The following is a 25,703-nucleotide window of genomic DNA, read 5'->3' on the forward strand; positions in this document are numbered from 1 at the left end:
CAGGCTGGCCATGGCCATCCTTCACAAGCATCCTTCACAAGCAGAGAGGGAAGCTGTGATTGCAAGCAGGGCAGTAGATGAATAGATTAATCAGCCTGCAAGTGGGGCAGGGCTCAGAAAGGTGGCAACGTCTCCATTCCTGGGCCATTGTCAATGTTTTTTTTCCTATGTTTCTGTTAATTTTAACACTTCTATTGAACTTTTTTGTCTAGGTGCTTAAAAGAACTCCACTGCCATAACTTTTTCTTTACTTCAGCCATGCCAAATGTGGCTTTTCCATAGGTTTCCTTTCTTCTTCATGCCACTTCACTTCATGCCACTCACAATAAAATATGTGTTGCCTGCTCATTCTCCTACCATTTCTCATGCATTGCCATTGTACGTGCAGTTGTCACGAGCACTTTTTTACTCTGAGCTTGGTTTTGGTTGAAGCAGTTGTCTTCCTAGATTGCCCAAGCGTGGCCTGTGCAGGTTCTATGAGTCACAGAATCACAGGATGGTTTGGGTTGGGAGGGACCTCTGAAGATCATTTATTCCTAAACCCCTCTGGTTTTCATTTTACTTTTTGCTCCTATTTCCTGTTTGACTCTGCTTGTGAATTTTATGAGATTTGAGAAATGAATGCGTTTGGAACAATGGGCAAAGCCATTTGAGGTTTGGCCTGGCCTCCCTTTGGTCTACATGGGCTGTGATCATCAGCGCTGGGGCAATTACATGCTTCCAGTCTAGTGATGTAGCCCTCTTTCTTTGCCATTAGGAGGCCCGAAATTGTAGACCCTCAGGGTCTTTATTGCACTTTGTGCATTAAAATTATGCAACAAGCCTGTCCTCACCCATCCCAGGGTATGACAGAGTGTAACAATGACAGATATTGACAGGTACAAGGCACTACCGCTTCCAGGCAGTGCAGGAAGCAGAAGTCTGTTAGGTTGTTGGCTGTGTCCATCACACGTTGACTTTCCATCACATGTTGTTGCACCACTTCATGTCCTGAGCATGTTTCTGATTTATATTGGCGTATGGATGGCTTAGCTGAACTAATGTGAACTGAGATGTCTTCTCCAGCTTTCTCTTTGGCTTAACTGCTCTGTGATGAGTTTACAGTGTAGACTGGTCCTGGTCCCAGCTCTGATGGCTTGACGTACCAATGATGCCTTGGTTGGATCACCTCCTTTCTATAGAAGCCAGGAGGTGACAGCAGAGTCCACTGTGGCAGATCAGTCCAGGCATGCTGGTCACCCTGCACGCACCTCTCCATGCCTCTCACTGTTGTCCTCCTCAGGAGCCTTGGCCAGATTCCCTGCTGAAATGGGGAGGGGAGTCCAGGACTGCCTCTGCCTCAGGTTAGGCAGTGTCAGATGAGTTGAACAGGGTGTTTTAGAGCTGAAAACCACTGCTAATGGCTGGGTTTAAGAGGATGTGCAATGACAACAGCCTTTATGAGCAGGAGATATACCCTGCTTCGCTGCTCTAGGACCCCGTGCTCTGGCAAAACCAGTTTTCACCTGAGAAGGTGGCTCCTGATGGAGATTTGCTGGTTTCTCTGTTGGGTTTGGGCTGTGCAGGTTCAGCTGACTCAATGCATTGCTGCTGGTTAAGGAAGAAGAGTCCTTTTTGCCCAAGGAAGTGATGAACGCTCCATGCTGGGCAGTTCAAGGCCAGGTTGGATGGGGCTTGGAGCAACCTACTCTAGTGGAAGGTGTCCCTGTTCATTGCAGGGGGATTGGACTAGATGAGCTTTGAAGGTCTCTTCCAACTCAAACCATTCTATGATTCTATGAAGGGAAAACCCTGCATCTAAGAGGCACTCAAAGTCCAATTGTTGTGTTTCACACTCACCCAGCCCCTCTGCTATGGAAACCCGCTGGCCCTCAGCAGTGTCACCTCCTTGGCTGGCACAGCTCCATCCTGTCCCGCATGTCTCCCATCCATCCTGGCTCCTTACAGATTCTCTCTGGCCATCAGTCCCGGCCTGGGGACATCACAGTGTGGGGACAGGGTTGTGTGGAGCACATGAGCCTGGGCTCGATGCTGCTCTGGTGTGATAATGTTATCATTTGCTTGGAGCAGGGCAGCTTTAAGGTTTTACCAAGTTCTTCAGATCCATGTCCCGTGAGTCAGAACTGCATCAAGAGTTAATTATTTTCCCTGAGAGGAGTCAGGCTCAGCCAGTGGGCTTTATTAATCCATAAATCCGGGCAGTGCGAGTGGATGGATGGGGCCAGCAGCCCTGTGCATCCTGCCGGCGCCTCGGCTCTCCAGGCAGAATAAATCAGAAGGCATGGAGGAGGATGCTGCATCCTCCATGGACAGGGGATGAACCTCCTCTGAATCCAGGAGGTATTTCTGACCTCGAGGAGGAGATGTTTTCTATTGCCTGGGGTGCGATGAGGTGTGGATATGCTCCTGGCAGGGCTGGGACCAGCTGGTCCTCCCCTTCATTAACCAATGGGATACTGGGTATTTGGGGAATTGCCTTGTGCATTTGGGATAGGCAGCTCGGTGGGCATCGGGTGTTCTTGGTGAGCAGCCAGGTAATGCTATGGCAAGAGGGGCTCACTGGAATCAGCAGAGCCTGGGGGTGTTTGCAGGGAAGGGTTTCCAGCTGGATGAGAAGAACCCTGGCACCCTATAAGGCTGCCTGTGGTAGCAGCCCATCTCCCATGGGAATGTTGTTCCTGCTGCACCAGCCATGGTGCCCTGTGGATGGTGACTGGCATCAGACATGGCTCTGTGCCTGCTGGGATCCAATCAGATGGATGTACTCCAGCTTCCAGGTTAGGAGGAGCGGTGCTGCTGCTGAGCCCTGGGTTGTGCTCACCCTCTGCTTCTAAGCAGCCTGCCAGGGAACAGGTAGCCAGAGGGTCACATCTGGACTTCGGCTGCATCACAGCCTCTGGCTCTCCATGGCACTTGTAGCTCATCCATCTTTCCAGGTGTGTTGTGCTCCCAGGTGCTCTGGAGGAAACACAGCGGCTGTGTACACAGCTATGCGTGCAAGCCTGGGCTTGAGGACATCTGTGTGGCCACCCTCAGCTCAGCTACCCGTGTTGCCTGCCAGAAATTCCCTGTCTATCCCAGATCCCTGCTGCTCCAGCAGTGCTGGCAGCGGTGCAGGGTGCTGGTGGTTCCCCATCATAGACACTGGCTGCATCAGAGTCCCTCCCTGAGCAGGACATGGGACCTGAACCCATCAGAGATCCCTTCCATCACACCCGTGGGATTCAAGGATGATCAGGAGTGCAGCAGCAAGGGGAGGATGAACTTGCTGCTCCCTCACGTGTTTTCCTCCTGCAGACATTGATTTATAAAGGCTGTTTCATGCTGAGTAGGGAATCTGGGGGATGGTGCATTCCCTGCATAAGACTTTTCGCCTCATTTCCCATGTCAAGGCTGAGGGGGTTGTCAGGTAATGCCTCTGCCACCCTGTACATTGAATTTTGGAGGTGTGTGCTAAACCCTGCAAAGCTGGAGGTGTTTCTCTGCGCATCCCTCGGTGCTCAGAGGATGCAGGGCTGCTCTCTTCTCGGATGGGTGGTTTTGCATGTGGGGAGGGAGCAGGAATGTGTCTGTCCTTCCCTGCCTCCTGTAGGACGTTCCTGAGGCTTGTGGCTGGGGTGGCACCTGCAGCATAGAGGGATGCAGAAGGGATGCAGAAGGAATGCAGAGGGATGCAGAGGGATGCAGCATCTGTCCAACAGCCACACTGATACCTCTAACGCTTTATCCTCAAAGCTTCCTCAGGGGGTGTCCCCCTTGCTGCACCTCCCTGACAAAGTGCCAGTGCAGCATGGGGAGCATGGGGCCGAACTGCCTGGGTTTTTCTTGTTCTGGAGAGCTCTCAGCCCTGGATCTGCCCTTCCCGATGCTCGCTGTGTTGGCTTGTATCCTGGCTGCTCAGGTGGTGCCCCAGGCATCTCTCTGGTTTGACTCCTGCAGTATCTGTAGAGCCACTGTAGGCAGCACCCATGTGTTTTCAGTACCCTGCTGCTGTGGAAAGGGTTTGCTGAGCAGCTGGAAGTGTCTGTTTGGCTTTGCAGCGGGTCCACAGGGAATTCCCAGGATCAGCCAGGCCAAGCCCAGACTGCTCTGTTCTTATGGTGGGAATGGGGTTGGACTGAGATGCCTGAGCTTCTTTCCACCAGCCCTATGAGATGCTGCAGAATCATTCCCCATCCTCAGATTGCTCTGTCCCTACTTGGTGCACAGCAAGAAGTGTTGGGTGAGGCGTGTTATGGGTCCTGGTGCTGTCCTCACCCCAGGGGTCTTTAGGGGCTCTACAACCCCATGAAAGAGAATGAATGAGAGAAAATAGTTGTCCTCAGGATGCTGCTGTTGTTAGGAAACAGCTGCAGAGTTGCTAACGTGGCCCTTCCATTGCACATCTCACGCATCCTTCGCTCCTGGATGTCGGGATGCTGCCAGCGAGGGTGCTGAGGCCGATCCATGGCTCTTGGCATTCCCTGGCCACTGCTGCTCTCCAGAGCTGCTGCTTCTCATCCATCCTGGCTCTGCCCTTGTTTTAGCCCAGTGCATTGGGGCATCTGTTTTGCTGCTTGACTTCACACTTGAGCATCCCCATGGACTTGCATTTCCACAGCTCCGGTTCTGTTTGCTTTTGATGTATTTAAACTTTTCCCTCTCCTTTCTGTTTCCTGGCAGTCGAGTTTCTTTCATTGATACCTCCTTTCGCAACTTGTCTGCATCGTGTAACTGCTGATTTTGTGCTGCCAACTTCCCCCGGGTTTAATTTATACAATATGTTTATTTTTACTGCAATTTTTTTCTTTTATTCAAAGCCAAGATAATTTTAAGCTAAAGACGCCTTCTTTTATGCTCTCAGAGTTATGAGATTTTGGCAAAGCCTCCTTAAGCTGTAATTACTCTTCATTGTTTTTGTTTACATTTCCACCCTAATCAATTTTTGCTAATAATCCCTTTCAACTTTGGAAATTGCCCTTTTTCCACCTCTGGCTGTGTTTCTTTTTGGAGGGTGCAAAAATCTCTTCCCACGTACATGTAACCAGATGAGGGTTGCCTGTACCTACGCATCCCTGCTCATTCCCGCTTCATTGATGGGCTCCTCTTCAGCTCACAAAACGAGCTTTGCTCTGTGTTTGCCCACACTGAGTTTACTCGTTTTGTGATGGGAATTCATCTCCATGAGCATTGGGGTCTCCAGGACCCCATCCCAGTGGCAGCTTGGACCCCAGTGTGTGCTCTCCATCAGTTGTATGAGCAGCAGAGCAGTTTCGTATGTTGCTGCCACTTTCCTTGTTCCAGTTGCTGCTGGTCTACAGACATGCAGATATGTCTCAGCATGGACTGTGATCACTCAGCTCCTCAGTGTAGCCCTTGGGGGTGATAGCAGCTCTGCTTGTGGTCCCACAGCCCATCTCTTGCCTGCTTCTGGGGATGCTCTTTCCCAATGGAGGGCAGCTGTCTGGCTCGTGCTTAATGGGCAGTGCTATGATGGATGGAGAGCTTGAAGGCCAGGTTGAATGGGGCTTGGAGCAACCTGCTCTAGTGGAAGGAGGGGTTGGAACTGGATGAGCTTTAAGGTACCTTCCAACCCAAACCATTCCATGATTCTATGAGGGAGCACATCCCTTGCTCAGGTAGGGCATCAGTAACCAGGAGAACTGAAGCATCAGCCAGTGGAGCATCCCCTTGGTTCAGGCTGCTGCCTGCTGAGGTTTTATGAGCGTGTAATGAGTTACTTGGGCATGAAAGAGGAAGCCTTCTCCGTGGTGAGCTATTGAAGATGGGGTTTTCCCAATGCAGGAAACATTTACAGCTGTCTAAAAATACCCAGCGCCAGCAGTGCCGGCTCCTCTGTGGCTTTATCTGTGGCAGGGGGCCCGGAGGGAATGCAGGGTTTGTGTTCTGTGTCTGTGAGCAAACCCCCAGAGATAACAAGGGGATGATGGTGAAGAGATGCTCTGGCCTTGGGAGGGGCTAGAAGGAAGCCAAGCTCTTTGTAGGGATTTTGGGATTTCCTGTGTGTGTCCCAGGGAGAGGCTTCTTGTGGTTGGGAGCCTGATCCAAAGCCCTGCCATGGCCACAACCATCCCAGATCACGGGGCATCCCTCTGTGGCTTGGCTGGCCTTGTGGCTCCTCCTGAGCCATTCCTGCTTGCTGCCAGCCAGCAGCATGTTTGCATGTGAGAACAGTGGCAGACGGGAATGACAGAGGCAGGGATGCGTGGTGGAGAGCATCCTCACCCAGCTCCATGTGGTGGGGGATGTGAAAGGGGGCCTGGGGCTCTGCATGGCAGCACTGGCACTGCTGGATGTGTGGAAGCATCCACAGCACCAGGTTTTGGTGCTGGAGTGAATGCAGCCCAAGTTCTGACCTGAATTGCTGGTTGGAGCCAGGCATGCTGGTGGTGGGGGGGTACATAGTGTTCCCCTTTATCCCTAGGCAGCAGCTTTGAGCATCCCTCTGCTCTGGGATGCTTTCCAGAGACCCAGTCCCTGAAGAAGCCAGCCAGGTTAATCCATCAGGCTCGCTTGGTTGCACCAGGGGCTGGTCCTGGTCTTTAAGTCCCCTTTGCTGATGCTGGTGCTGCCTCCCTTGCCCGCATCATGCTGGTGGCTCTGTGTGGACCTGCCTTTATGAGCTGGGCATGGGGCTGTGTGGCACGGCTGCACATCACTGTGTGATGGTGGGGCTTCTGCTGGAGCTTTGTCTGTGTTTGGAGAGAATATCTTTCCCCTGTAAACGTTATTACCCCGTGTATGTTCAGGCAGGAGGGAGAGGGGGGTCACCATCTGTGTTTTCCAATAAAAGCAAATTAAAATTGAAGCCCATTAAGGATAGCTCAATTGGGATGCTGAGCAGGGCTCCGGAGCCTGCTGGGAACAAGTTGCTTGCAGCCCATGCCACCATGCGGGGTGACAAAACCTCATTTAGTGCCAGCAGTGCTGGGAGGTGAGGCAGGGGCTTGCTGCACGCACTGGTTCTGCTCTGGGTGCGGGTGGCCCAAGGGGAAGGGGAGGCAGAGCTGCCCAAAATCCAGCCGCATGTCATTCCTGCTGCTCCCCTTAGTGCTCGTTGCATCGGATAATGGGCAGAGGTTAGTAGGGTAAAGGGGTGAACATCGGGCATGTGCTCCTCACCCCATAATGCTCTGCAGCCTCCGGGCTTCCTGCTGCATCCCAAATCTCCTGAGGTCCCCTCGGCCCTGTGCTCAGGGATGCAGAGGAGCTGGTCTGCAGGCACAGTGTGCTGTGAATGGGACACAGGAGAGTGGGTCTGGGGTATGGAGGGAGATGAGGTGCCCTTCACCCTGTGCACTGCATCCTGTACAAGTTGTTAACAACTGGGGTTCCCTCCCGCATGGTGTCTTGCAATGATGGGGTCGGTGCCACTGCAGGGCTCGAGTCATTAGCGCTGACAGTAGCAATGGCTGTTAAACGCCTGCATCTGTGTCTTCTCTGTGTGGCTACCGCGTTCCCGGCAGCAGCAGGAGGGCCCCTGCTCGCTGGCATTTAGCATCTGCATTGTGTCTTCCAGCAGCCTGCCCTTGGCTGAACCCGGACCACCTACAAGTCCCGGCTCCTTTTGGGACAGATGCTACCAGCCAGGACCGTGGGTCCCTGGTGCTGCTGGAGCAGCTTTCCGGGGTCTCTGGTGGGGTTATTGTGTTTCCTGTGACCTCTGGGGCAGGCGGTGTCAGGAACCTGGGGACAGAAAGGATGCATCTGCTGTGATAACTGCGGCAATGTGGCAGTGGGGGGAGCGTGGTCATTCCTTGCATCCAGCTGAACTGCTCCTTCAGCAGAGACCCTCTCAGAGCCGGAGCTGGGCCGTACTCCCCGTGGGCAGATGAGAGGGGCAATTCCTATCTCTTGGAGCTTAGCAAGCAGGATGCTGCTCTCTGCAGTGTGCTCAGCCCCAGCTCCCGGCTCATGCACTGGTTTGCTGCATGCCTGATGGCCAGGGGCAGCTCTGCTCCAAACCCTGCTTGCTGTATTCTCCAGTATAGCAAGGATCTCAGTGGTTCCCCCCTCTGCACAGCAGCATCAGCCCTGGGTTTGCTCCCCTGAGGACAGTGATGTGGGTGGTCAGACAAGGTGTGGGGGATCAGGGAAAGCGAAGGGAAGGATGTAGGTGGGAAGTGGGAAAGCAGAATCCAGCTCATGGCAGCATCCGCCAGCAAGGTCGGGAAGAACACAGCTCTAAGGGCAGGAGATGTCCCTTTGTTTGACACCGGTCCTGTCAGGGTGTCACAGGCAGCTGAGCATCACCCAGTCGATAGGTGAAGGTGTCCCAGCATCATCCCTCAATCCCCCTCTGGCTCTTCGAGTCTCACAGGGCTGTCAAGCAGGTTTGGGGAGTGATGTTGTGGTGAGAGGAGGGGCTGGGAAGGCTCTGTGGCTCCACAGAAGTGGTGACATCTTTCCCTTGCCAGCCATTTATGGGATCAGGCCTCCTCACTGTGCCTTGTGAGCCCACAGGACTGTCATCAGCTGGGGGTCTGCCTGGCTGGTCCGATGGAGATGCTTATTCTTATCTCTGCATCTGGCTGGACCTAATGTTTTAGGGACATGCTTTGACCAGGTGCCTGTCTGCACCAGCAACACCAGCAAGACCTGATACCACTGCCCTTGGTGTGGCCTTTGGGGCTCTGGTTGCAGGGCAGGATGCTGGCGGTCCCCATCCCAGCTCTGTCAACTGCCTCTTCTCGCTCCCTATCAATCACTCTCCCTCTTGGAGTTTAAGTGGATCCCTGAGTGAAGTATCCCAAATATCCTGTAGCCGCCGGCTCACAATGCAGCGTGCTGTTCCTGCGCCAGCGCATCGGCCGGGGGGGGATTGGGTTTCAGTTTGTTCCGCTGGCCATCGGCCAGGCAAAGCAAAGCTTGGGGCTGCAGGGAAGGGCCACTGGGTTTGCTCAGCCCCTCTCCACTCTCGTTGGCAACGCTGCTATAGTAAGACTGCAGCAAAGCACCGGAGGCAGAGAAGGGCTTTTCAGCTTGTGGAAGGGTAAAGACATCTGTGGCAGGGGCTCCTCAAGGCAGGGGACAGACGGGTTTCTCATTAGCTGCCCCCCTGCATGGGGATGCGGTGGCTGTGCCTGAGGCTGGGCTGGAATCATGGTTTCAGGAGCACGTCTGCCTGCATGAAGGAGTTTGTGTGGATCCCGGTCCTGCTGGGCCCCGGCGCTGAGCCACCCTGCAGCATCCCAACACAAAAGGAATGTGGAGCTGTTGGAGCGAGGCCAGAGGAGGCCATGGAGATGCTGCGAGGGCTGGAGCAGCTCTGCTCTGGAGCCAGGCTGAGAGAGCTGGGCTGGGGCAGCCTGGACAAGAGAAGGCTCCTGAAGGGGAGACCTGAGAGCAGCTCCAGTGCCTAAAGGGGCTGCAGGAAAGCTGGAGAGGGGCTTGGGACAAGGGCCTGTAGGGACAGGCCAAGGGGAATGGCTTGAACCTGCCCAAGAGAGGGGAGACTGAACTGAGCTCTTAGGCAGAAGCTGTTCCCTGTGAGGGTGCTGAGGCGCTGGCACAGGGTGCCCAGAGAAGCTGTGGCTGCCCCATCCCTGGCAGTGTTCAAGGCCAGGTTGGACACAGGGGCTTGGAGCAGCTGCTCCAGTGGAAGGGGTCCCTGCCCATGGCAGGGGTTGGAACTGGATGAGCTTTAAGGTCTCTTCCAACCTAAACCAGGCTGGGCAACTTCTTACCTGCTTTAAATGTCCAGCACTGGGCACAGCTGATGGTCAATGGAGAAGCCTGCTCACTGTGTTAATGTGATACCAGGATTAAAATGCTGGCACGTTTCCTACCCTGGGGGAGGAGCTGGCCTGTGAAGGGAAAGAGGAAGGGAAAAAGTTGTGGGTGGAAAAATGAGGGTGGAGGCTTCAGCTATCTGTGGGGCTATTTATTTGTCCAGCTGTTTCTGTATCTGGATGAGTTTGCAGCCTGTGAATGTGAAGGATTTGCCAGGGCTTCTGAGAAACCCAGGCCCAGATGTGCTAAATTGGTCTGAATTGGCAGAACTCCATGGCAGTTATTTTTCCGGACCCAGAGAAGTGTGTCTGCAACATGCACAGCTCCTCTGTTAGTATCTTCCCTGTCCAGTCTCTCTGCCACTCTTCATTGATGCTGTCACTCCATCCCCAGCCCTGGCCATGCCATGCTGGTGTCTCCAATCACTGCCAGTACCCAGTATGATCCCAGTCTTGTCCTCCTCTCCCAGGTGTGCCTGCCAGTCTCAGTCCTAACCTGACCAGATGGGAAGAACTCGTGCAGCAGCATCTCAGTTGTGGCTGAGCAGCGTAGGAGCTGCTCTCCCCCTCACCCAGGTCATTGGCATTGCAGTTGATGGTGTCTCAGTGTGGCTGTTGAGCATCAGGAGGTGGTGGTTTGGTGGCGAGTGCTGGAGGCAGAGCCCTCATGGCAAGCAGCAGTGCCGGGTATGGGCCTGGCACAAAGTTGCTTATTGAAAGCATCTTCAAAGTGAAAAGGACAGGCACTTATCTGCTAACTGCCCCGTGGGGAGCAGTGTGGTTTGTGGTGGGAAGCGGGCCAGGGTTGTGTCTGCTGGCTTTGAGCAGCTGCAGGTTTATTTATAATGCCGTGGGTAGCACGTGAATCTGCAGATAAACACGCGGGAGGGAACAACACAAACAACAATACTGAGAAAATGCTGCTCTGGAGAGAGCATTGGGCTGAGCTGCAGCTATTGCGAGGCACCGGAGATGGGCCAGGGCCAGACATGCCGCCCACCCCGTTCCCATGCGGGTTTGCTGTGTGTGGTGATGGCACTGTGAAAGCATTGGCTGTGACAGGGAGTGAAGCTGCCCAGATTGCCGGTTGTAGCAGGCAGCTTCTCTCCACAGCTGGCAGGGCACTAACAGATGGGCTTGGGGTTGCCCATCCAGCAATTGGTCCTGTTGGGTGCCTGGAGCAGGATATGAAGAGTCCATCCCCAGCATCCTTGTAGCCCCCTTCACATACTGAAAGCTGCTCTGAGGTCTCCATGCAGCTTCTCCAGGCTGAACAGCCCCAGTGTTTTCAGCCTGCCTCCATACAGGAGGTGCTCCAGTCCCTGAGCATCCTTGTGGCCTCCTCTGGACTTGTTCTAACAGTTCCATGTCCTTTTTATGTTGAGGACACCAGAACTGCACACAGTGCTCCAAGTGAGGTCTCATTCATTAGGGATTGCAGTGATAGGACAAGGGGTAATGGGTTAAAACTTAAACAGGGGAAGTTTAGATTGGATAAAAGGAGGGAATTCTTTACTGTAAGGGCACTGGAATGGGTTGCCCAAGGAAGTTGTGAATGCTCCATCCCTGGCAGTGTTCAGGGCCAGGTTGGACAGAGCCTTGGGTGCCATGGTTTAGTGTGAGGTGTCCCTGCCCATGGCAGGGGGGTTGGAACTGGATGATCTGAAGGTCCTTTCCAACCCAAACTATTCTATGATTCTATGAGCATGAGGCAGTCTTCAGGTAGGATCCAGAAACCTGCTGGATGAGGTATGGCCACAGCTCACCATGGGTGCAGAGATTGCAAGGGGCTGAGGGCAGCCCTATTGGGGTTCCTTTGGGTAGGATGGGATGTTGTGGCAGAAAGATGGGTTCCTCTTCCTTGACATGTATTGCACTTTGTGTGGGGCTTGTGCCTGCTGCAGAACTCTGCACCATTAATGTCTTGGTGCCTGGAGTCACCCATCCACTCTGATGTCTCCATGAATATCTCCTTGTTTATCATATCTTGATAACCAGAAGGAACCAAGGCAACCTCCTTGGATACAAGCAGTGCAAGATCTGCCTCTCTTGGCAATACCCTTCTACCTCTCTAGGCAGTTTTGCATAAGTAAATGGAATCTTGTTTTCCCCACATCTAACTGGATTCTGCTCCCAGGCAAAGCTGTAGCTGCAATTTCCCTCATGGGCTATAGGGAACTCTCTTTGCTGCTGTTTTCTCCCGGTGTAGATCCTTGCAGACCACAATCAATCATCTTGCAAACTCCTCTTTGATGAGGTTCTGCAGTCCCCTCCGCCCCATGCATCTGAAGAAGGAGCAGACCCCAGGGGAATCTCAGGCTCTGTGGGGCTGAGATGGGTGATAAGGCCTTGTCTTACTGTTGTTAAACCTTCCTGGTTGCAAGTTCAGACTCTGTGCCAGCACTTCCATGATGGGATGTCGGAGCAGGGCTTGGCTGTGTCTTTGTGGGGCCTTCTTCCCATCACTGCCTCTTGCTGTGGAGATCTGAGCAGGTCTGAGCCTGGGATTGCTGTTGAGCATCACTCCTGATTTTGCTTGCTGGAGAAATGAATTAACGTGCTTCTTTAGTATGGATATAAGGAAATTCTCAGGGATGAGACAGTGATCTTCAGTGAAGGATCACTGGGACCTTGGGTGGAGGGTGAGGATGCTCCTTGGCCACATATGCAAGCCAGATGACTCTATGGCAGGCATTACTTGGGCAATAAGGTGTTTTGAAGTCAACTATCAATAGATGGAGCAAATCCACCATCACCATTGAAATCTGTCCTGGATTCACATTCCCTTTTGCAGTCAGCCCTGCTGCTGACCAGGTTCACTCTGATTCAGGCAAAACTACTAAGCTCTAGCATGTAACTGATCCCCAAAGGGACTTCAGCCAGGACAGTCATTTGGTAGGAAAGCCATGCAGAAGTGGGGTACCACAGGCTTGTCATCCACCCTACACAAAGAAGGTTGATAAACAGGAACCTCAAAGAAAGGAACTTGTTTCAGGGTGGAAGAATAAGGAAGCTCAAATCATGTAGTTGTCTTGGAGATGACATTTTGCCACCGTTAAGCACCACAAGAGGGAAAGGAGGCTTCGGGTAGGAGAGTCTTTATGCAAGTGAAAGGAAATCTAATAGCTGGCAGGCAAACAGTGTAAATTCAGAGTGAAATTAATGGAAGATCTTCCTTTTTTTTAATGAGGAAATAATTGACCATTGGAAAAACCTGCACGTTTCCACTCCTCCTTGGCTTGGGTCAAAAGATGGCCTTGGGCCAGCTGGGGTAGGTGCAGAGCTCTGAGGACATATACAGGTTTGCAGCTGAGGTTACGAGGCAGTGGCTGTGGGCAGCGTGCTCTGCAGTAATGCACCAGGAACCATTGTGTTTTTGTTAAATAACGGGCTTCTAAAAATGCAAAATGCCTCAAAAGATGGTTTTTATTTGGGGAATTACTTACATTGGTTTAGAGTATATCTTGTTTTACATGGTAGTCACTGCTGTTAATGTATTTACTATGCACCACTGTCACTGATAGTTAAAGTAACAAATTTAAGGGTTGATTTTGTAAATCAGTGCAGCTTCTAGCTAGCACTGGGTGAAAAATGTTGTTTTCCTTTCAGATCAAAGTGCCACTGGTGTTTTAATGAAAAAGCCAGATCCCCTGATAAAATAAACACTATTATCAACCTATGTAAACCAATATTCAGTTGAGAAAGAAGTTTCATAAATCTGAGTGACAACATTTCTGGACTAGCTGTTTTCCAGAACTCTTCCTAGTGGGAAAGTTTGGAAAGCTCTATTTTTGCTTTTTACTCTTGGAATCAAACCAGATTTTGAAATCCTGGTTTCCTGTGAACTGGAAACCTCTGGCTCTAACCAGGAGTAACGAACAACCCACAGTCTGAAAGTGATTTACTGCCAGAAGTAGGTGCAAGGAGTCTATCTGTGCTGAGGCACTCTTTGGCTGGGTGATGGGTAAAGGGGAGTTCAAGTGCGCCATTGGGCAGGCTGAGAGCTCGGTTCTGCATCCAGGTTTGTCCCCTAAAGGATGGGTCTGTCCAAGGCTGAGCTTTTCTTCCTTTGTTGTTGCTCAACACAGTGAGAGTGGAGGAGGTGGAGCTGCTTTTGAGGGGTTTGTGCCAGTACGCTGGGGTTTTGACAGTGAGGAGCAGCAACGGGACACAGTTATAGCCAGTAACTCTCCATCCATGTGTGGCCATAGGAAGTAGCACCATTTGATGGGTTATGGGATGGTGGGTAGAGCTCTCTACTAGATTGGGGTTGATCCCTCTCTGTGAGCTGATGGGGAGGTGTGTGCATCTTGTTCATAAGATACTTTTGCTTGAGTTCCCTAACGCTGGATATATCCCCTGCCTGTCCTGCATTGAGTGGGAGGGCAGGGAGAGTGAAGCTGAAAGCTGAGTTTTGTATTGTCTTGCATGTGTGTATGATGGATGCTTCCCAGCATCCCTGTAAATGTAGTTGGCATCCCGAAATCAGAGGCATGTTCACATTCTCCCTATAGAGTAGAGGAGTACAATTGCTCCTGTGGGCATCACCTTGGTCTCAGCCACAGAATGGTTGTGTGCTGGCCTGCACAGTCTGTCCCACAAGTGTCACACTTTTCCCATGCCCTTTGATGTGATGGAACCTTTGGGAGTGATTTCTGAACTCATTTCCTAAACACTGGAATATTGTCCTATTTCCTTAAATTGTCAGCACCGGGCATAGTGCAGAAAAATCCCTGTGTTGCAATGAGCATGCAACCACAGACCTGGAGGATGGACAGTCACCCAGATTGTGGAAACCACTCATGGAAGTGTCTGTCCAATGTATTTCTGATGGGGCCATCTGCCCCATTCCTGTGCTGGCTGGGAAAAACCTGCACAGGTTAGCCCAAGTACTGGGGTGCCATAACCTGAGCATCCTTTCTTGTGCCATCAGTGTTGTTAGGCTGACCTGTGGCTATTTGGGATGAGAAGGACTTCAGTACTGGAAGCGTGACGAGCTGTGGAGAGCACAAGGAGTATTTGCTACCCATGTGGCTCAGGGAGAATTCTCCTCCATGGTATTGGTGGCAGCATCACTTGACCTATTTCAACCCAAATCATCTGGGAACAGAGGTTTAATGTTGGTTTAATTTTTTAGTACTTTTAAGTCCTAAAAGTGCTATTTCTTCCTATGTGCTACAGCATCACCAAGGATTCTGCCTACCATGCATAAAAAAACATCCCACTTTTGCAACAGAAACTGCAGAGGGGATGGAAGGAACTGGTTCAGGCTGGGCTTCTTGTCTGCAGCAGCAGAGCTGCTCTGGGGCTGGCCTACCCTGCTTCTGGATTTTAAGGAGCAAAGCCCACCCTTGCTGGAGGGTGGAAGGGTGAATGCTCCCATGCACTGCAGGAGACAAGGGGGCCAGGGAGAAATGGGCAATGGATGAGGAAGCAGATGGGTGGAGAGACCAATTCTTGGCTCCTCCACAGCTAAGTGCTGGCCAGAAAGTACAGCACAGGCTGGGCTCCATGGCTGCGGTCCTGTTCTGGCTCCTCTTCCCTTTTTTCCCCTTCTCCTGCCTCAGGCCTTCACCAGCCATGTCACTGACTCCTTGTTTCACCTTCTTCCTGCAGAGACACTGATGGACTCCACAACAGCAACGGCAGAGCTGGGCTGGACTGTGCATCCTCCATCAGGGGTGAGTTATCCAGTGGCATCGTGGGGACCTGGAGCCTGGTCTGGGGTCTCCTGCTGCTCATGAATGTAGGTGGGTTGGCTCAACAGAAGTCAGCCACTGAAGCAGGGTGCCTTGACCATGTGAAAAGGTCAAGTGGGAAAAGCACAAGAGGGGGTGGGTGACACTTGGGGTTTCCAGTTGTTCTCTAGAAGGTGATGTGCCCAAAAGATACCCCAGTGCTGGAGAAGTATAATTCTCACCCTATAGCACCAGGCCAGTGTGGTGTTGGAGGAATCATGCTCTCTATAAAACTGGTCTGCAGCCACTTAAAAATCAGGAAGGGGGAGAAATGAAATGCTGAAGCCACTGTCATTTATCCCCAGTATCTCACTTGTTATCCCATTGCCCATCACTTGAAAAGGATGGGGGCATTGGCCTGCAAGGTTGCACCCACAGCAGCCATTTAATAAGTCCTGAAATGACTGTCCAGCATTCCTGGCATTATCTCATGGAGGGACATTAGCTGGCTCAGTAGTGACTGTCTCTCTGCTTTGTTGATACCAAGAGTTCCCCAAGCCATATCCCAAGCACACCCAGAACAAGCTTCTTTAGAGAAGAGCTTGAACAAGGCAGGACATCTCTGCACCTTTCTGCTCATGACACAAAGCTGGAGCAGCCCCAGCCACCTCCATGACCATCAAGGTGCTTCAGAGCATCCTGCCCAGCTCTGGCTGCAGTGGCCAGGAGCAGCGTGGAGTGCTTGACACCACCAGGCTTGAATGGCCCAATCCAGCTTGGCCAAAGGCTGGAGATGCTCCCCATCACCTTGTGCAGAGAGGGTAGCTGATGCAGCCCTCTGCAGGGGCTGGATGAAGATGTTCTGTGGGTCTCACCCTGAGGATGACAGCAAGTCCCCTCCCCAGGCTGACTTAGAAGAAAAGAAACAGCCAAGAAAAGGCTCTGTTGGGGAGATTAAACACAGCCCTGCCGTGCTGGGGCGCAGGCGCTGCCGGCACCGGTCCCCATCACCATGAGAAAGCCCCACGCCTGCCTGCGAGCCTGGCGCCTCACCAGCACTAGCCTGGCCGCCAAAGGGGGATGATGGGCACACAATGGGCAGGAGCAGAGGTCAAGTCTTTTTCTCTCCTCGCCCAGCCTTTCTTGTTTGCGGTGTTTCCATATGTAAAGCACGCCTTGCTCCCGCTCCCCGGCCCTGCAGTAATGAGGCCGGGGCCTGCTGGAAGCCGTCTCCCCGTATTATTGTGCTGCCTTCTTCTTTTGAGCTCCCAGCATGTTAATTAGAGAGCGAGGAGAAAGGGAGAGGCTTCTAATTAAGCATCAAGGAAGTGCAGGGGCTGCTGTATGGGGGTGACTTTCTCTCCCGGCTTGGGAGCCCCCTGCTTGCTGCTGCAGGGATGTGGGAGGATGCTGGGTGTCTTGATCCTCACCTCCTGGGTGCTCCCACATCCCTGTCCCCATCAGGATGTAGATGCCCATCTAGAAAGTCCCGCACAGCCCTGCCATTGCTGGTGGGATGGCCTCCCATTGCGGGCTGGATGTGATGTGCCCTGTGCTGCGCACGATGTGGGTGCTGATGCTGCAGTGCCTTCGCAGCTTCTCCCAGGTTGGCCTCGTGCCCACTGACAGGACAAAGTAGTGCATCATGCCCATGAGTGACTGGCAAGGTTGGTGCAGTCAGCATCATCTGGGAGACAAAATCTGCTACCCATTTCCTGCCTCATTGCTGATTATCAAAGGTCCAAAAGCCCAAACAGTTGTTTTTTTCCCTCCCTGTGGAGCTCCCCTGTTGCTTGTAGGTGTTCTCCTGCCTACCTCCACCATGTGCTGTTCATCCCCTGGCTGTAGAGACTCTCCTTCCACCATGTGCTGTTCCTGCCTGACCAGGGCTGAGCTCTTCAGACTCATTTCTTGAGCCCTCCCTGGGGGCCCTGCAGGTGTGGATGGTGCAGTACTGTGCCTCTCCAGGTCCTGGTGGCTGACATGCTGTTTCAGAGTGGGTGTCAGGAGTGGTCCAGGTGATGGAGAGCCGTGTCAGAGGTGGGGCAGAGGAAGGAATTGCTTCCCTATGTCTTGCCTTTGATTCCTTCACCTGCTCCCAGCCAGTGCCCTAAAATAGGTGGAGATCCTGCAGTTTTCCACTACCACACCAAAGTTATTTCTGGAAGAGAAAGCAAATGGTCCCCCTGTGTTCTGTGAGGATGCTCTCCTCCTCCCCCAGCGATGGCAGCAGATTTCCAGTCAGTGCCAATCAGAAGTGGTTGGAGCTGTTCGGGGATCTTCCCTGACAGCCTTCTGTTGGGCTGTTAGCCTTGATGTGCAAGGAGCAATCTGTCTCCCATCCCCTGAGCCTCCCTCTACAGTCCTGGGTGCCCTTGTGAGGCCGTTTGCAGGCTGAGGGCTGGGGATGCTCTGCTCCTGATGTTTTATGTACCAAACTCGGTCCTGGCGTTGATGCTGGATCTGGGCTGTGGGGCTACCTTGCCCTGGGTGTCATGATCCTGCATCCAGGGCAGGGTTGTGCTCAGGGTCTGATGTCCGTGGGAAACAGCTCAGCTTCCACTTGAGCAGGTTTATGAACAAATTAATTGGAAGCCGTTCCAGCTGGCTGGGACTGTCACACGCTAGCTGCATCCCGGTCCCTGCCACCAGCATCAGGAGGGTGCTGCTGGTCTTGGGGGGGGATGCTCTGGTGAGCCAGGTCAGAGGTGCTTTGTTTTCAATCTGTGCTCACCATAGAGCTGGTTACTGGTTGCAGCTCTTCCCTTATCTGGTCATTACCCATCCTGAAGTCTCCCCATCCTAAAAAGGATGGAGACAACAACAAGAGCTGAAGGATTTCCTTGGGGAAAGGGCAAGGAGGTGTCATAGCAGCCCCAAACTTTTCAGAGACTCCTCCAGAGTTACCTGTTAGTCAGCTCAGGGAGCTGGGCTGAGCTTCCTATGGGGAAATGTCAGCTCCGAGTGTCTTGCTGAGAAGGATGTTGCTGTTGTGCCATTGCTCATAGGACATCCCATAGCTGCAGTTTAGGACAGCTGGGGTTGAACCCTGTGTAAACCCGCAGGAGGGACTGCAGAACATGTTGGCGTTTGAAGGGGTGAGGATAAGAGCTACCAGCAGGATCTAACTCAGCATCTCCCTTTGTGGGTACACAGTGGGGTCAGCTGGGCTCCCATAAACCTTCCTCCTGCCCATGGGGAGAGGCTGCTGGCTACAGGCCCATTGCACAGCCAGTCCTTGGGCTGAGAGGAGGTTTTATGGCTGTGTTACGCGCTCCGGGTCCTGTCTGCCACGTCTGTAACTGCAGCAGCACCGGTGGGAATACATCTGCTAAAGGTATCGTGTTCCTTTGCTGTGATGCTCTGCTGTGCAGTGCAGCCCACGGGCAGGAGACCCTGCTAAAGACATTACTGCCTGCAGAGATGCTGCATGGCCCTGCCATGCTCTGCCACACAGCAGAGGTGCTTTACCATAAACCCAGGCATGGAGCATGGTGCTCATGGCAGTGACATGGCCCCAAGCTCTGTGGAGGGCTTGGGCCACCTTGTTCCTGGAGAGTGGAGCCTGCCACGTATACAGTGAGGGTGAAACCCTGCCAGAGCAGGATGGAGGTGTAGGTATAGGATGCTTGCAGGGTGATGCTGGAGCAATGCTGGGTGAGGTGGTGGGGTGGGCACAGCGTGGGGCAGCTGGCATTGGCAAACTCTGCCCTCTTAGCACATGGTGGGGTTGGGAAGAGGTGAGGTGGATTGGGAGCAATAGTTTGGTGCAAGCCCTTGACTTCCTGTGTCCTGTCTGCAGTGGGAAGAGGTGAGCGGGTACGACGAGAACATGAACACGATTCGCACCTACCAGGTGTGCAACGTCTTTGAATCCAGCCAAAACAACTGGCTCCGAACCAAGTACATCCGGAGGCGAGGAGCACACCGCATCCATGTGGAGATGAAATTTTCTGTCCGGGACTGCAGCAGCATCCCTAATGTCCCAGGCTCCTGTAAGGAGACTTTTAACCTCTATTACTTCGAGTCGGACTTTGACTCGGCCACCAAGACTTTTCCCAACTGGATGGAGAATCCTTGGATGAAAGTGGACACAATTGCTGCGGATGAGAGCTTCTCGCAGGTGGACCTAGGTGGACGGGTGATGAAGATTAACACTGAGGTGCGCAGTTTTGGGCCTGTCTCCAAGAACGGTTTCTACCTGGCCTTCCAGGACTATGGGGGCTGCATGTCCTTGATTGCCGTCCGTGTCTTCTACCGCAAGTGTCCTCGTGTGATCCAGAATGGGGCCGTCTTCCAGGAAACCCTCTCAGGAGCAGAGAGCACCTCGCTGGTGGCAGCCCGGGGGACGTGCATCGCCAATGCGGAGGAGGTGGATGTGCCCATCAAGCTGTACTGCAACGGCGATGGCGAGTGGCTGGTGCCCATCGGCCGCTGCATGTGCCGGGCAGGCTACGAGTCAGTGGAAAATGGGACTGTCTGCAGAGGTAACTGCTGGCTTTGGTGTCATGCTGCACAGAGCCTTGGGGATGGTGGTTGTGCCCATGGGGCAGTCGGGATTTGCAGTAGGGATGTGCATGATCTGCCTGGGAGCAACTGCCTCGGGCAGGGGTGGGAGAGGAGCATGTGTATGGATGCTGACTCCTTCAGCTCCTCACTCTGTGCCCTGAACCCATCCATCCGTGTGCCACCAATCTGCAGCTCACCTCTCAAAATACTGTGGCTGTTTTCACTTCAGTTTGTGCCCTGGGCCTTGGCATCATCCGAAATGCTTCTGGGATGAGGGGAGCAGGAGGGCAGGCAGCCAAAGGTGATGTCCTGGGAGGGAGCAAGTTGTCTCTAGTGTTTTTTGCATGGAGAGGTGTAAATGGCCCAGGGTGGGACATGCTTAAAGACTGTTCAGGGCCAGGTTCACTGGTGCCCAGGTGAGGAGGTGACGTCCTGCCCTGTAGATGTTCTCCTGCCATCCACAGAGATGTTCAAAGCTGACTCTGGGGGTGCTTGCTCAGCTCAGCTGAGTACTCTGGAGCCAGCATGGTCCTGGGTAAGAGAGAGGTTCTGCACCACCCTTGCTGAAAGCATCATGCCCACACTCATCTCTCTGTTCCTCCCATGTCATGTGTGGCGTGGGGAGGTTTAGAAAGGGGCTGTTGGGGAGAGCTGGGGACCTGAGAGCTGCGTGTTTAATGGGCACCTGCTGCTGTCCCATGCACAGAGCAAACCGCAGCAACTGGCAAATGGCTGAATATCAAAATCCTATTACAGTTTTGATAGCATCATCACACTCTGAGCAGAGCTGGGGTTTCTCTGAGATCAATTATAGATACGTCAGTGGGCACTGCAGAGTGCAAGGAAGGAGCTGCATCTCTTCTTGCTGTGGAAAAGGGGTAGCTGGGTCGCACCTAGCAAGCATGGGGAAGGAGTTGATGGAGGGGGACAGACAGCCTCTGGCCATTCTCAATTGGGACTGTAGGTTGGGTTGTCCCCTTGGAGAGTGCACCACATCTCCTGCTGGTCGCTGAGCTATTTATGCATCAAACTACAGCTCCTGCTGTGCTGTGGGTGTCAGTTGATGTTTGTGATTTGAGCTGCCCCTCACTGGACCACTGCACATCTCGTCCCACCAAGCTCAGGGTGATTGTGTCCTCCAGCTGCAGCAGGGATGGGGTGGGGATGGGGATGGGGACAGCAAGGAAGGGTGGAAAGGGAGCCTGGCTAATCCCAGCCTCAGAGGGAAGATGGGTGTTTTACAGCACACAACTGAGCATTCGTAGCAACACCAGAAAACCAAGATGATTCGTGTCAGCTTTTCCATCTCAGCTGATTTATTTCCCTGGCCTGAACCCAGCCCTGCACTTTGCTCTGGTGCAGCTTCGATCTCCTGAGACTCCCTGGTCCCACTGCCAGCACAGCCAAGGGATGCATGCCCCGTGGCTCCCAGGTCTCCTTATGCCTGCTCTGGCCTGACAGAGCCAGGGGCCACGGTGGAGGGAGAGGCTGGGTCTCCTCTTTGCCTGGCAGCAGCAGGATTTTGGGAGGTCCAGTACCTCGGCAGCTGTTTCTCCAGCCGGTGCTGGCGTGCACCAGCCCCACGCTCCCCAGCAGCATCAATCATGGGGTGGTCGGCAGCCTGATGCCTCTGTGGGGCAGCTGGCTCTGGGGCTGCCTCTTTCCTTTCCCTTCCCTTTCCCCCTTTCTCCTTCCTCTTCCCCTTCCTTTTTCTCTTCCCTTTCTTCTCCCCTCCTGCATGGGGCTGGATGGGACCCCAGGACTGTGTCAGACTGGGACACATCCTCTGCTTTCCCCCAGAAGAAGAGTGAGGACTGGAAGGAGAGTGCCATGGAGTTGGCAGGGGAGCCATAGCCCCCCTATCCTCTCCCAGCACCTCCAGTGAGCCCCAGAGAGGACTGGGAAAGGGGCTGGTCACCCCAGCTGGGTCAGGAAGGACCTGCAGGATGCATCCCTGCCCACCTCCCATTGTATCCTTGTGCCTGCAGAGGTAGGGTATGAGCCGCCTGGTTTGGGGGACTCACTTGTACATGTAGCTGGCAGGTTTTCTCATGTTTCAAGGGATGGGAGGGAATCTGGGCCCCTTTCCAGAAGCAAAACAAAAGCAAATCTGAGCTGGCTTTCGGGGCGAAGTGCTCTCACACGGCTCGGTTGCCCAAACAGGACGTGATGGGGAGCGTGGGGGACACGGCTCTCACTGGTCCTGTCCTGCCAACGGGTCCTGGTGGCAAAGGGCATCCCAAGCAATGGACAGCCCCTTGGTGCAGATGCACGGTGCTGGAAGGAGCTGCTCATTTACTCCACTGGGCTTTCCATCTGGCTACGGCAGCACAGGCCTGCTCGCGGCAGTGCACACCAGGGATATTGATGGAGGAAGTTCATGCGTCTAACAGCTTAAGCTCTCCTAAGCTTGCAGCCCCAGCACAAAAGGATTTGGGAGCAGTTAACAATTCTGTGTGGTTAAGAGATTTCCATTTCGCTGGGCCTCGCTGCCCCATCCCGCAGGATTCTGCCTCCTCTCTCCTCTGTCGCTTCCCGGCTCCTTCCCACTGCATTGGCGAGGGGCTCCCCATGCTGCCTCCTCCCCACTTCACCTTCTCCTGCTCCCTGCCTGCGTCTTTTTCCTCCATCTCCCTGTTCTTTGTCTGCTGCCTCCCCCCTCTCCCCCGCCTGTCCCTCCCATGCAGCATATTAAGCGCATTTCTCTCTCTGCCTCCCTTATTCATTGGCTCCCCTCTGCAACGGCAGAGGCAGAGCTATTGTGCTGCCTGCTCTCTCACTGTTTGGGCTGCATGGCAGAGAACACTGCCTGCGAGGGTCTCTGCTTGCTCAGGGATGGCAGTCCCTGACTGCTGGTCCTGGCTGTTGAGCCCTGCATCCATCTCCAGCTCCTCCCCATCTTTGGAGGACCTGGAATCAGCACAGAATCCCAGCCTGGTTTGGGTTGGAAGGGAGCTTAAAGCTCCTCCAGCTCCAACCCCTGCCACGGGCAGGGACCCCTTCCACTGGAGCAGCTGCTCCAAGCCCCTGTGTCCAACCTGGCCTTGAACACTGCCAGGGATGGGGCAGCCACAGCTTCTCTGGGCACCCTGTGCCAGCGCCTCAGCACCCTCACAGGGAACAGCTTCTGCCTAAGAGCTCATCTCAGTCTCCCCTGTTCTGGCAGGTTCAAGCCATTCCCCTTGGCCTGTCCCTACATCCCTTGTCCCAAGCCCCTCTCCAGCTTTCCTGCAGCCCCTTTAGGTATTGGAAAGCTGTTCTAAGGTCTGTGCCCTTGCAGATGTGTGTCCTACAGGTAGGCTCCATGATGGGCTTCCTTGCCTGTGTGCCTGTGTGTAATTTAGAGGTCTGGCACAGCAGGTCTCCCACCAAGCCCATTGTATGCTGGAAATTCGTTTGCAGAAGCAGTGATGTTCATGTCACTTATGCTGAGGATCCAGAGGTGTGGAGAGCAATGAGGCTTTGCCCCAACTGTGCTGTGCTTGGGTTTTGGAGGGGGCAAATGTAGGGTAAGGGCTTGGAGGGACATGCAGGTTTCTGATGTGCCAGGGAAGGGTATGTCCCGCGTGTCTCAAAGTCACCTGCCATGAGTACATGATGTTTTGGAGATAAAAGGCTATTTATGGCTCCATGCCTGCTTCAGGTCTGGCCCATTAGTGTTAATGCTGGACCCAGCCAATAAATTGTAAGGCCTTAGGGATAATGAGGTTCTTACAGGAAGCATTCCTGGTTGAGCTGGAGCAGATACAGCCAGTCATAAATGCTTGCAGAGATGGAGAACTGCCCATTAAACACTGCCCTTGGCACTGCTTTGGCTTTTCCATTGATAGATCCACCATCCCATGCACAGAATGCATGTATGTAGTGACAACCTGTGTGCCAGGGGGATGCTGAGGTTTCCCTTTTCCTACATCCCCTCTTTGCTTTAACTATTTCAGCAATGGCATCTCTGGATGCTTTTGAAGAGCCTGCATCCTTGTCCCTGGAGGTGTGACCTGACATGTGTTTGTGCTGAAATGCATGTTCATTGCTTGTGCCCAGCTCACTGAGGCATCCGGATTGCTGTGTATCATCGTCAGTATTTACCACACTACAACTTCCATGTCATTAGCTAACTTTACTTGGAATGCTTTGGGCTTCCTCGTGGGTCATTGATAAACATGTTAAAATAGCCCAGAGGCATGAACCATATTTGTTGGCTCGAGTAGAAACAGACCTGCTCTCTGCACATTCCCTGTTTAGATCTCAGACCATAGCAGCATCAGCTTGCCAAGTTTTAATGCATTGAATATGTCCCGCAGTGTCGGTGGACTTACTAATTTCTGAGTCAAAATATCATGTGTTACCAAGGGAAATGCTCTGCAGAGGTTTGGGTGTGTTGCGTTAACACTGTGAAACTCTCCCAGCCAATCTTGTAATTGCATCAAAAAGCCATACAAGACTAATTTGCCTTGATCTCTTTTCCATAAGTGTACGTAGGTTGGCACTACTATTACTACCTCCCTTTCATCCTTTGCTGGCCATATCCTGTGGCTGGTACATCCTTATCTGACTGGTACTGGTGCTGCAACAGCACTCCTAAAATAGCCAAGACTGCCTCATTTAACAAAGAGCTTTTTCCTACAGCTCTGAAGCATCCTACTACTTGACAGTGGATGGAAAGTGAACATTAACCATCCACTGGTTCATCAGCCATCTCTTTAAAAACTCATAGGTAGATGCTATCCTGACACACTGAGTTTAACAATGTTTAACTTTAGTAGCTGCTATTTAACATCTTGAGTTACTGCTGGAATGGAAAGTATTTCACCATCATCCTATAAGATGATTACATCACCTGGCTTCTTCCCAAGTACAAAACAGGAATTTGTCTGCCTTTTCTATAGGGGTGTTGACAATTTGAATGCTCCCAGCCGGCTGTGGCTCTGTGTCATTGTGGATACTGCATTTCGGGCTTCTCCCTCTCCGTCTGGGAAGCAAGAATAAAGCATCTTTCTTTCCATTGCTTTGATTCTTCTCCCTCCTGCTTCTTGCTGACCTCTCCATGTTGTGAATCCAATTAGGGCTGTGGTGGGGATTGCAGCTGCTCAGTATTAACCGCTCCTAGCCTGCTTGGTGCACTATGGAGTTGGAGGAGATGCCAGCTTGTTCTCTGCACATTGCTGGCTGCTGTTTGGGCTTCTGGAGGTTGGAGCAGGAGCAGGGAAAGCCCTGCGGATCAAGGGAGTGTCAGGCAGGGGAGCTGGGGCATTCATTTCTTGGTGCTTTGAATCCCTGAAGAGATGCTGACCCTGCAGGGAGGGTCACGGGTGGTCCATGAATGGGGCAAGGAATGTGCTGCTGGCAGAGGAAGGTGGACGACTCACCTCAGAATAGGAAATGCTGCTTCTGAGGGGCAAGATCTTCATGGCCAAAACAGGCAAAGGCAATGACAGCTGCTTTCTCATTTTACTTTTCAAGACAAAGAGTGGGCTGAGACCTTCCACTGAAGTGGTTTCTCTATAGAGAAAGTGATGAGATGAGGTTTTACAGGACATGAGTGTGAGTTTTGAACAGCAGAGCACTGCCAGCCCCGTTTTGAAGACATAGTAAAGACCCCAGCAGGATGCAGAAGGTAACCCAAGAGCAGCCCACTAGAAGCAGGGAAGAGAGCAGCATACTCTCATTTGTTGGTATAGATGCAGGTCATGAGTCCAGGTGTTGGAGGAAGGGATGGAGATCTCAGGTCCTGCAAAGTCCATTGGGAATTTCTTGGTGGAAATGATGGCCATTCACAGGATTTCTC

At 52.9% G+C, this 25,703-nt stretch overlaps 1 protein-coding gene across 2 annotated transcripts in view; it reads left to right on the forward strand.

Moving 5' to 3' along the window:
- EPHB2 (EPH receptor B2) overlaps positions 1-25,703 on the forward strand; it is a 103,165-nt gene that overhangs the window by 16,503 nt on the left and 60,959 nt on the right. For both annotated transcript variants that reach the window (XM_034068196.1, XM_034068197.1), the window contains exons 2-3: positions 15,348-15,412; positions 19,212-19,896. In XM_034068196.1, the coding sequence (XP_033924087.1) occupies positions 15,348-15,412; positions 19,212-19,896 (750 nt within the window). The remainder of the gene's footprint in view (positions 1-15,347; positions 15,413-19,211; positions 19,897-25,703) is intronic.

The sequence above is a fragment of the Melopsittacus undulatus genome, chromosome 12 (genome assembly GCF_012275295.1).
Source record: "Melopsittacus undulatus isolate bMelUnd1 chromosome 12, bMelUnd1.mat.Z, whole genome shotgun sequence".
NCBI lineage: Eukaryota > Metazoa > Chordata > Aves > Psittaciformes > Psittaculidae > Melopsittacus > Melopsittacus undulatus.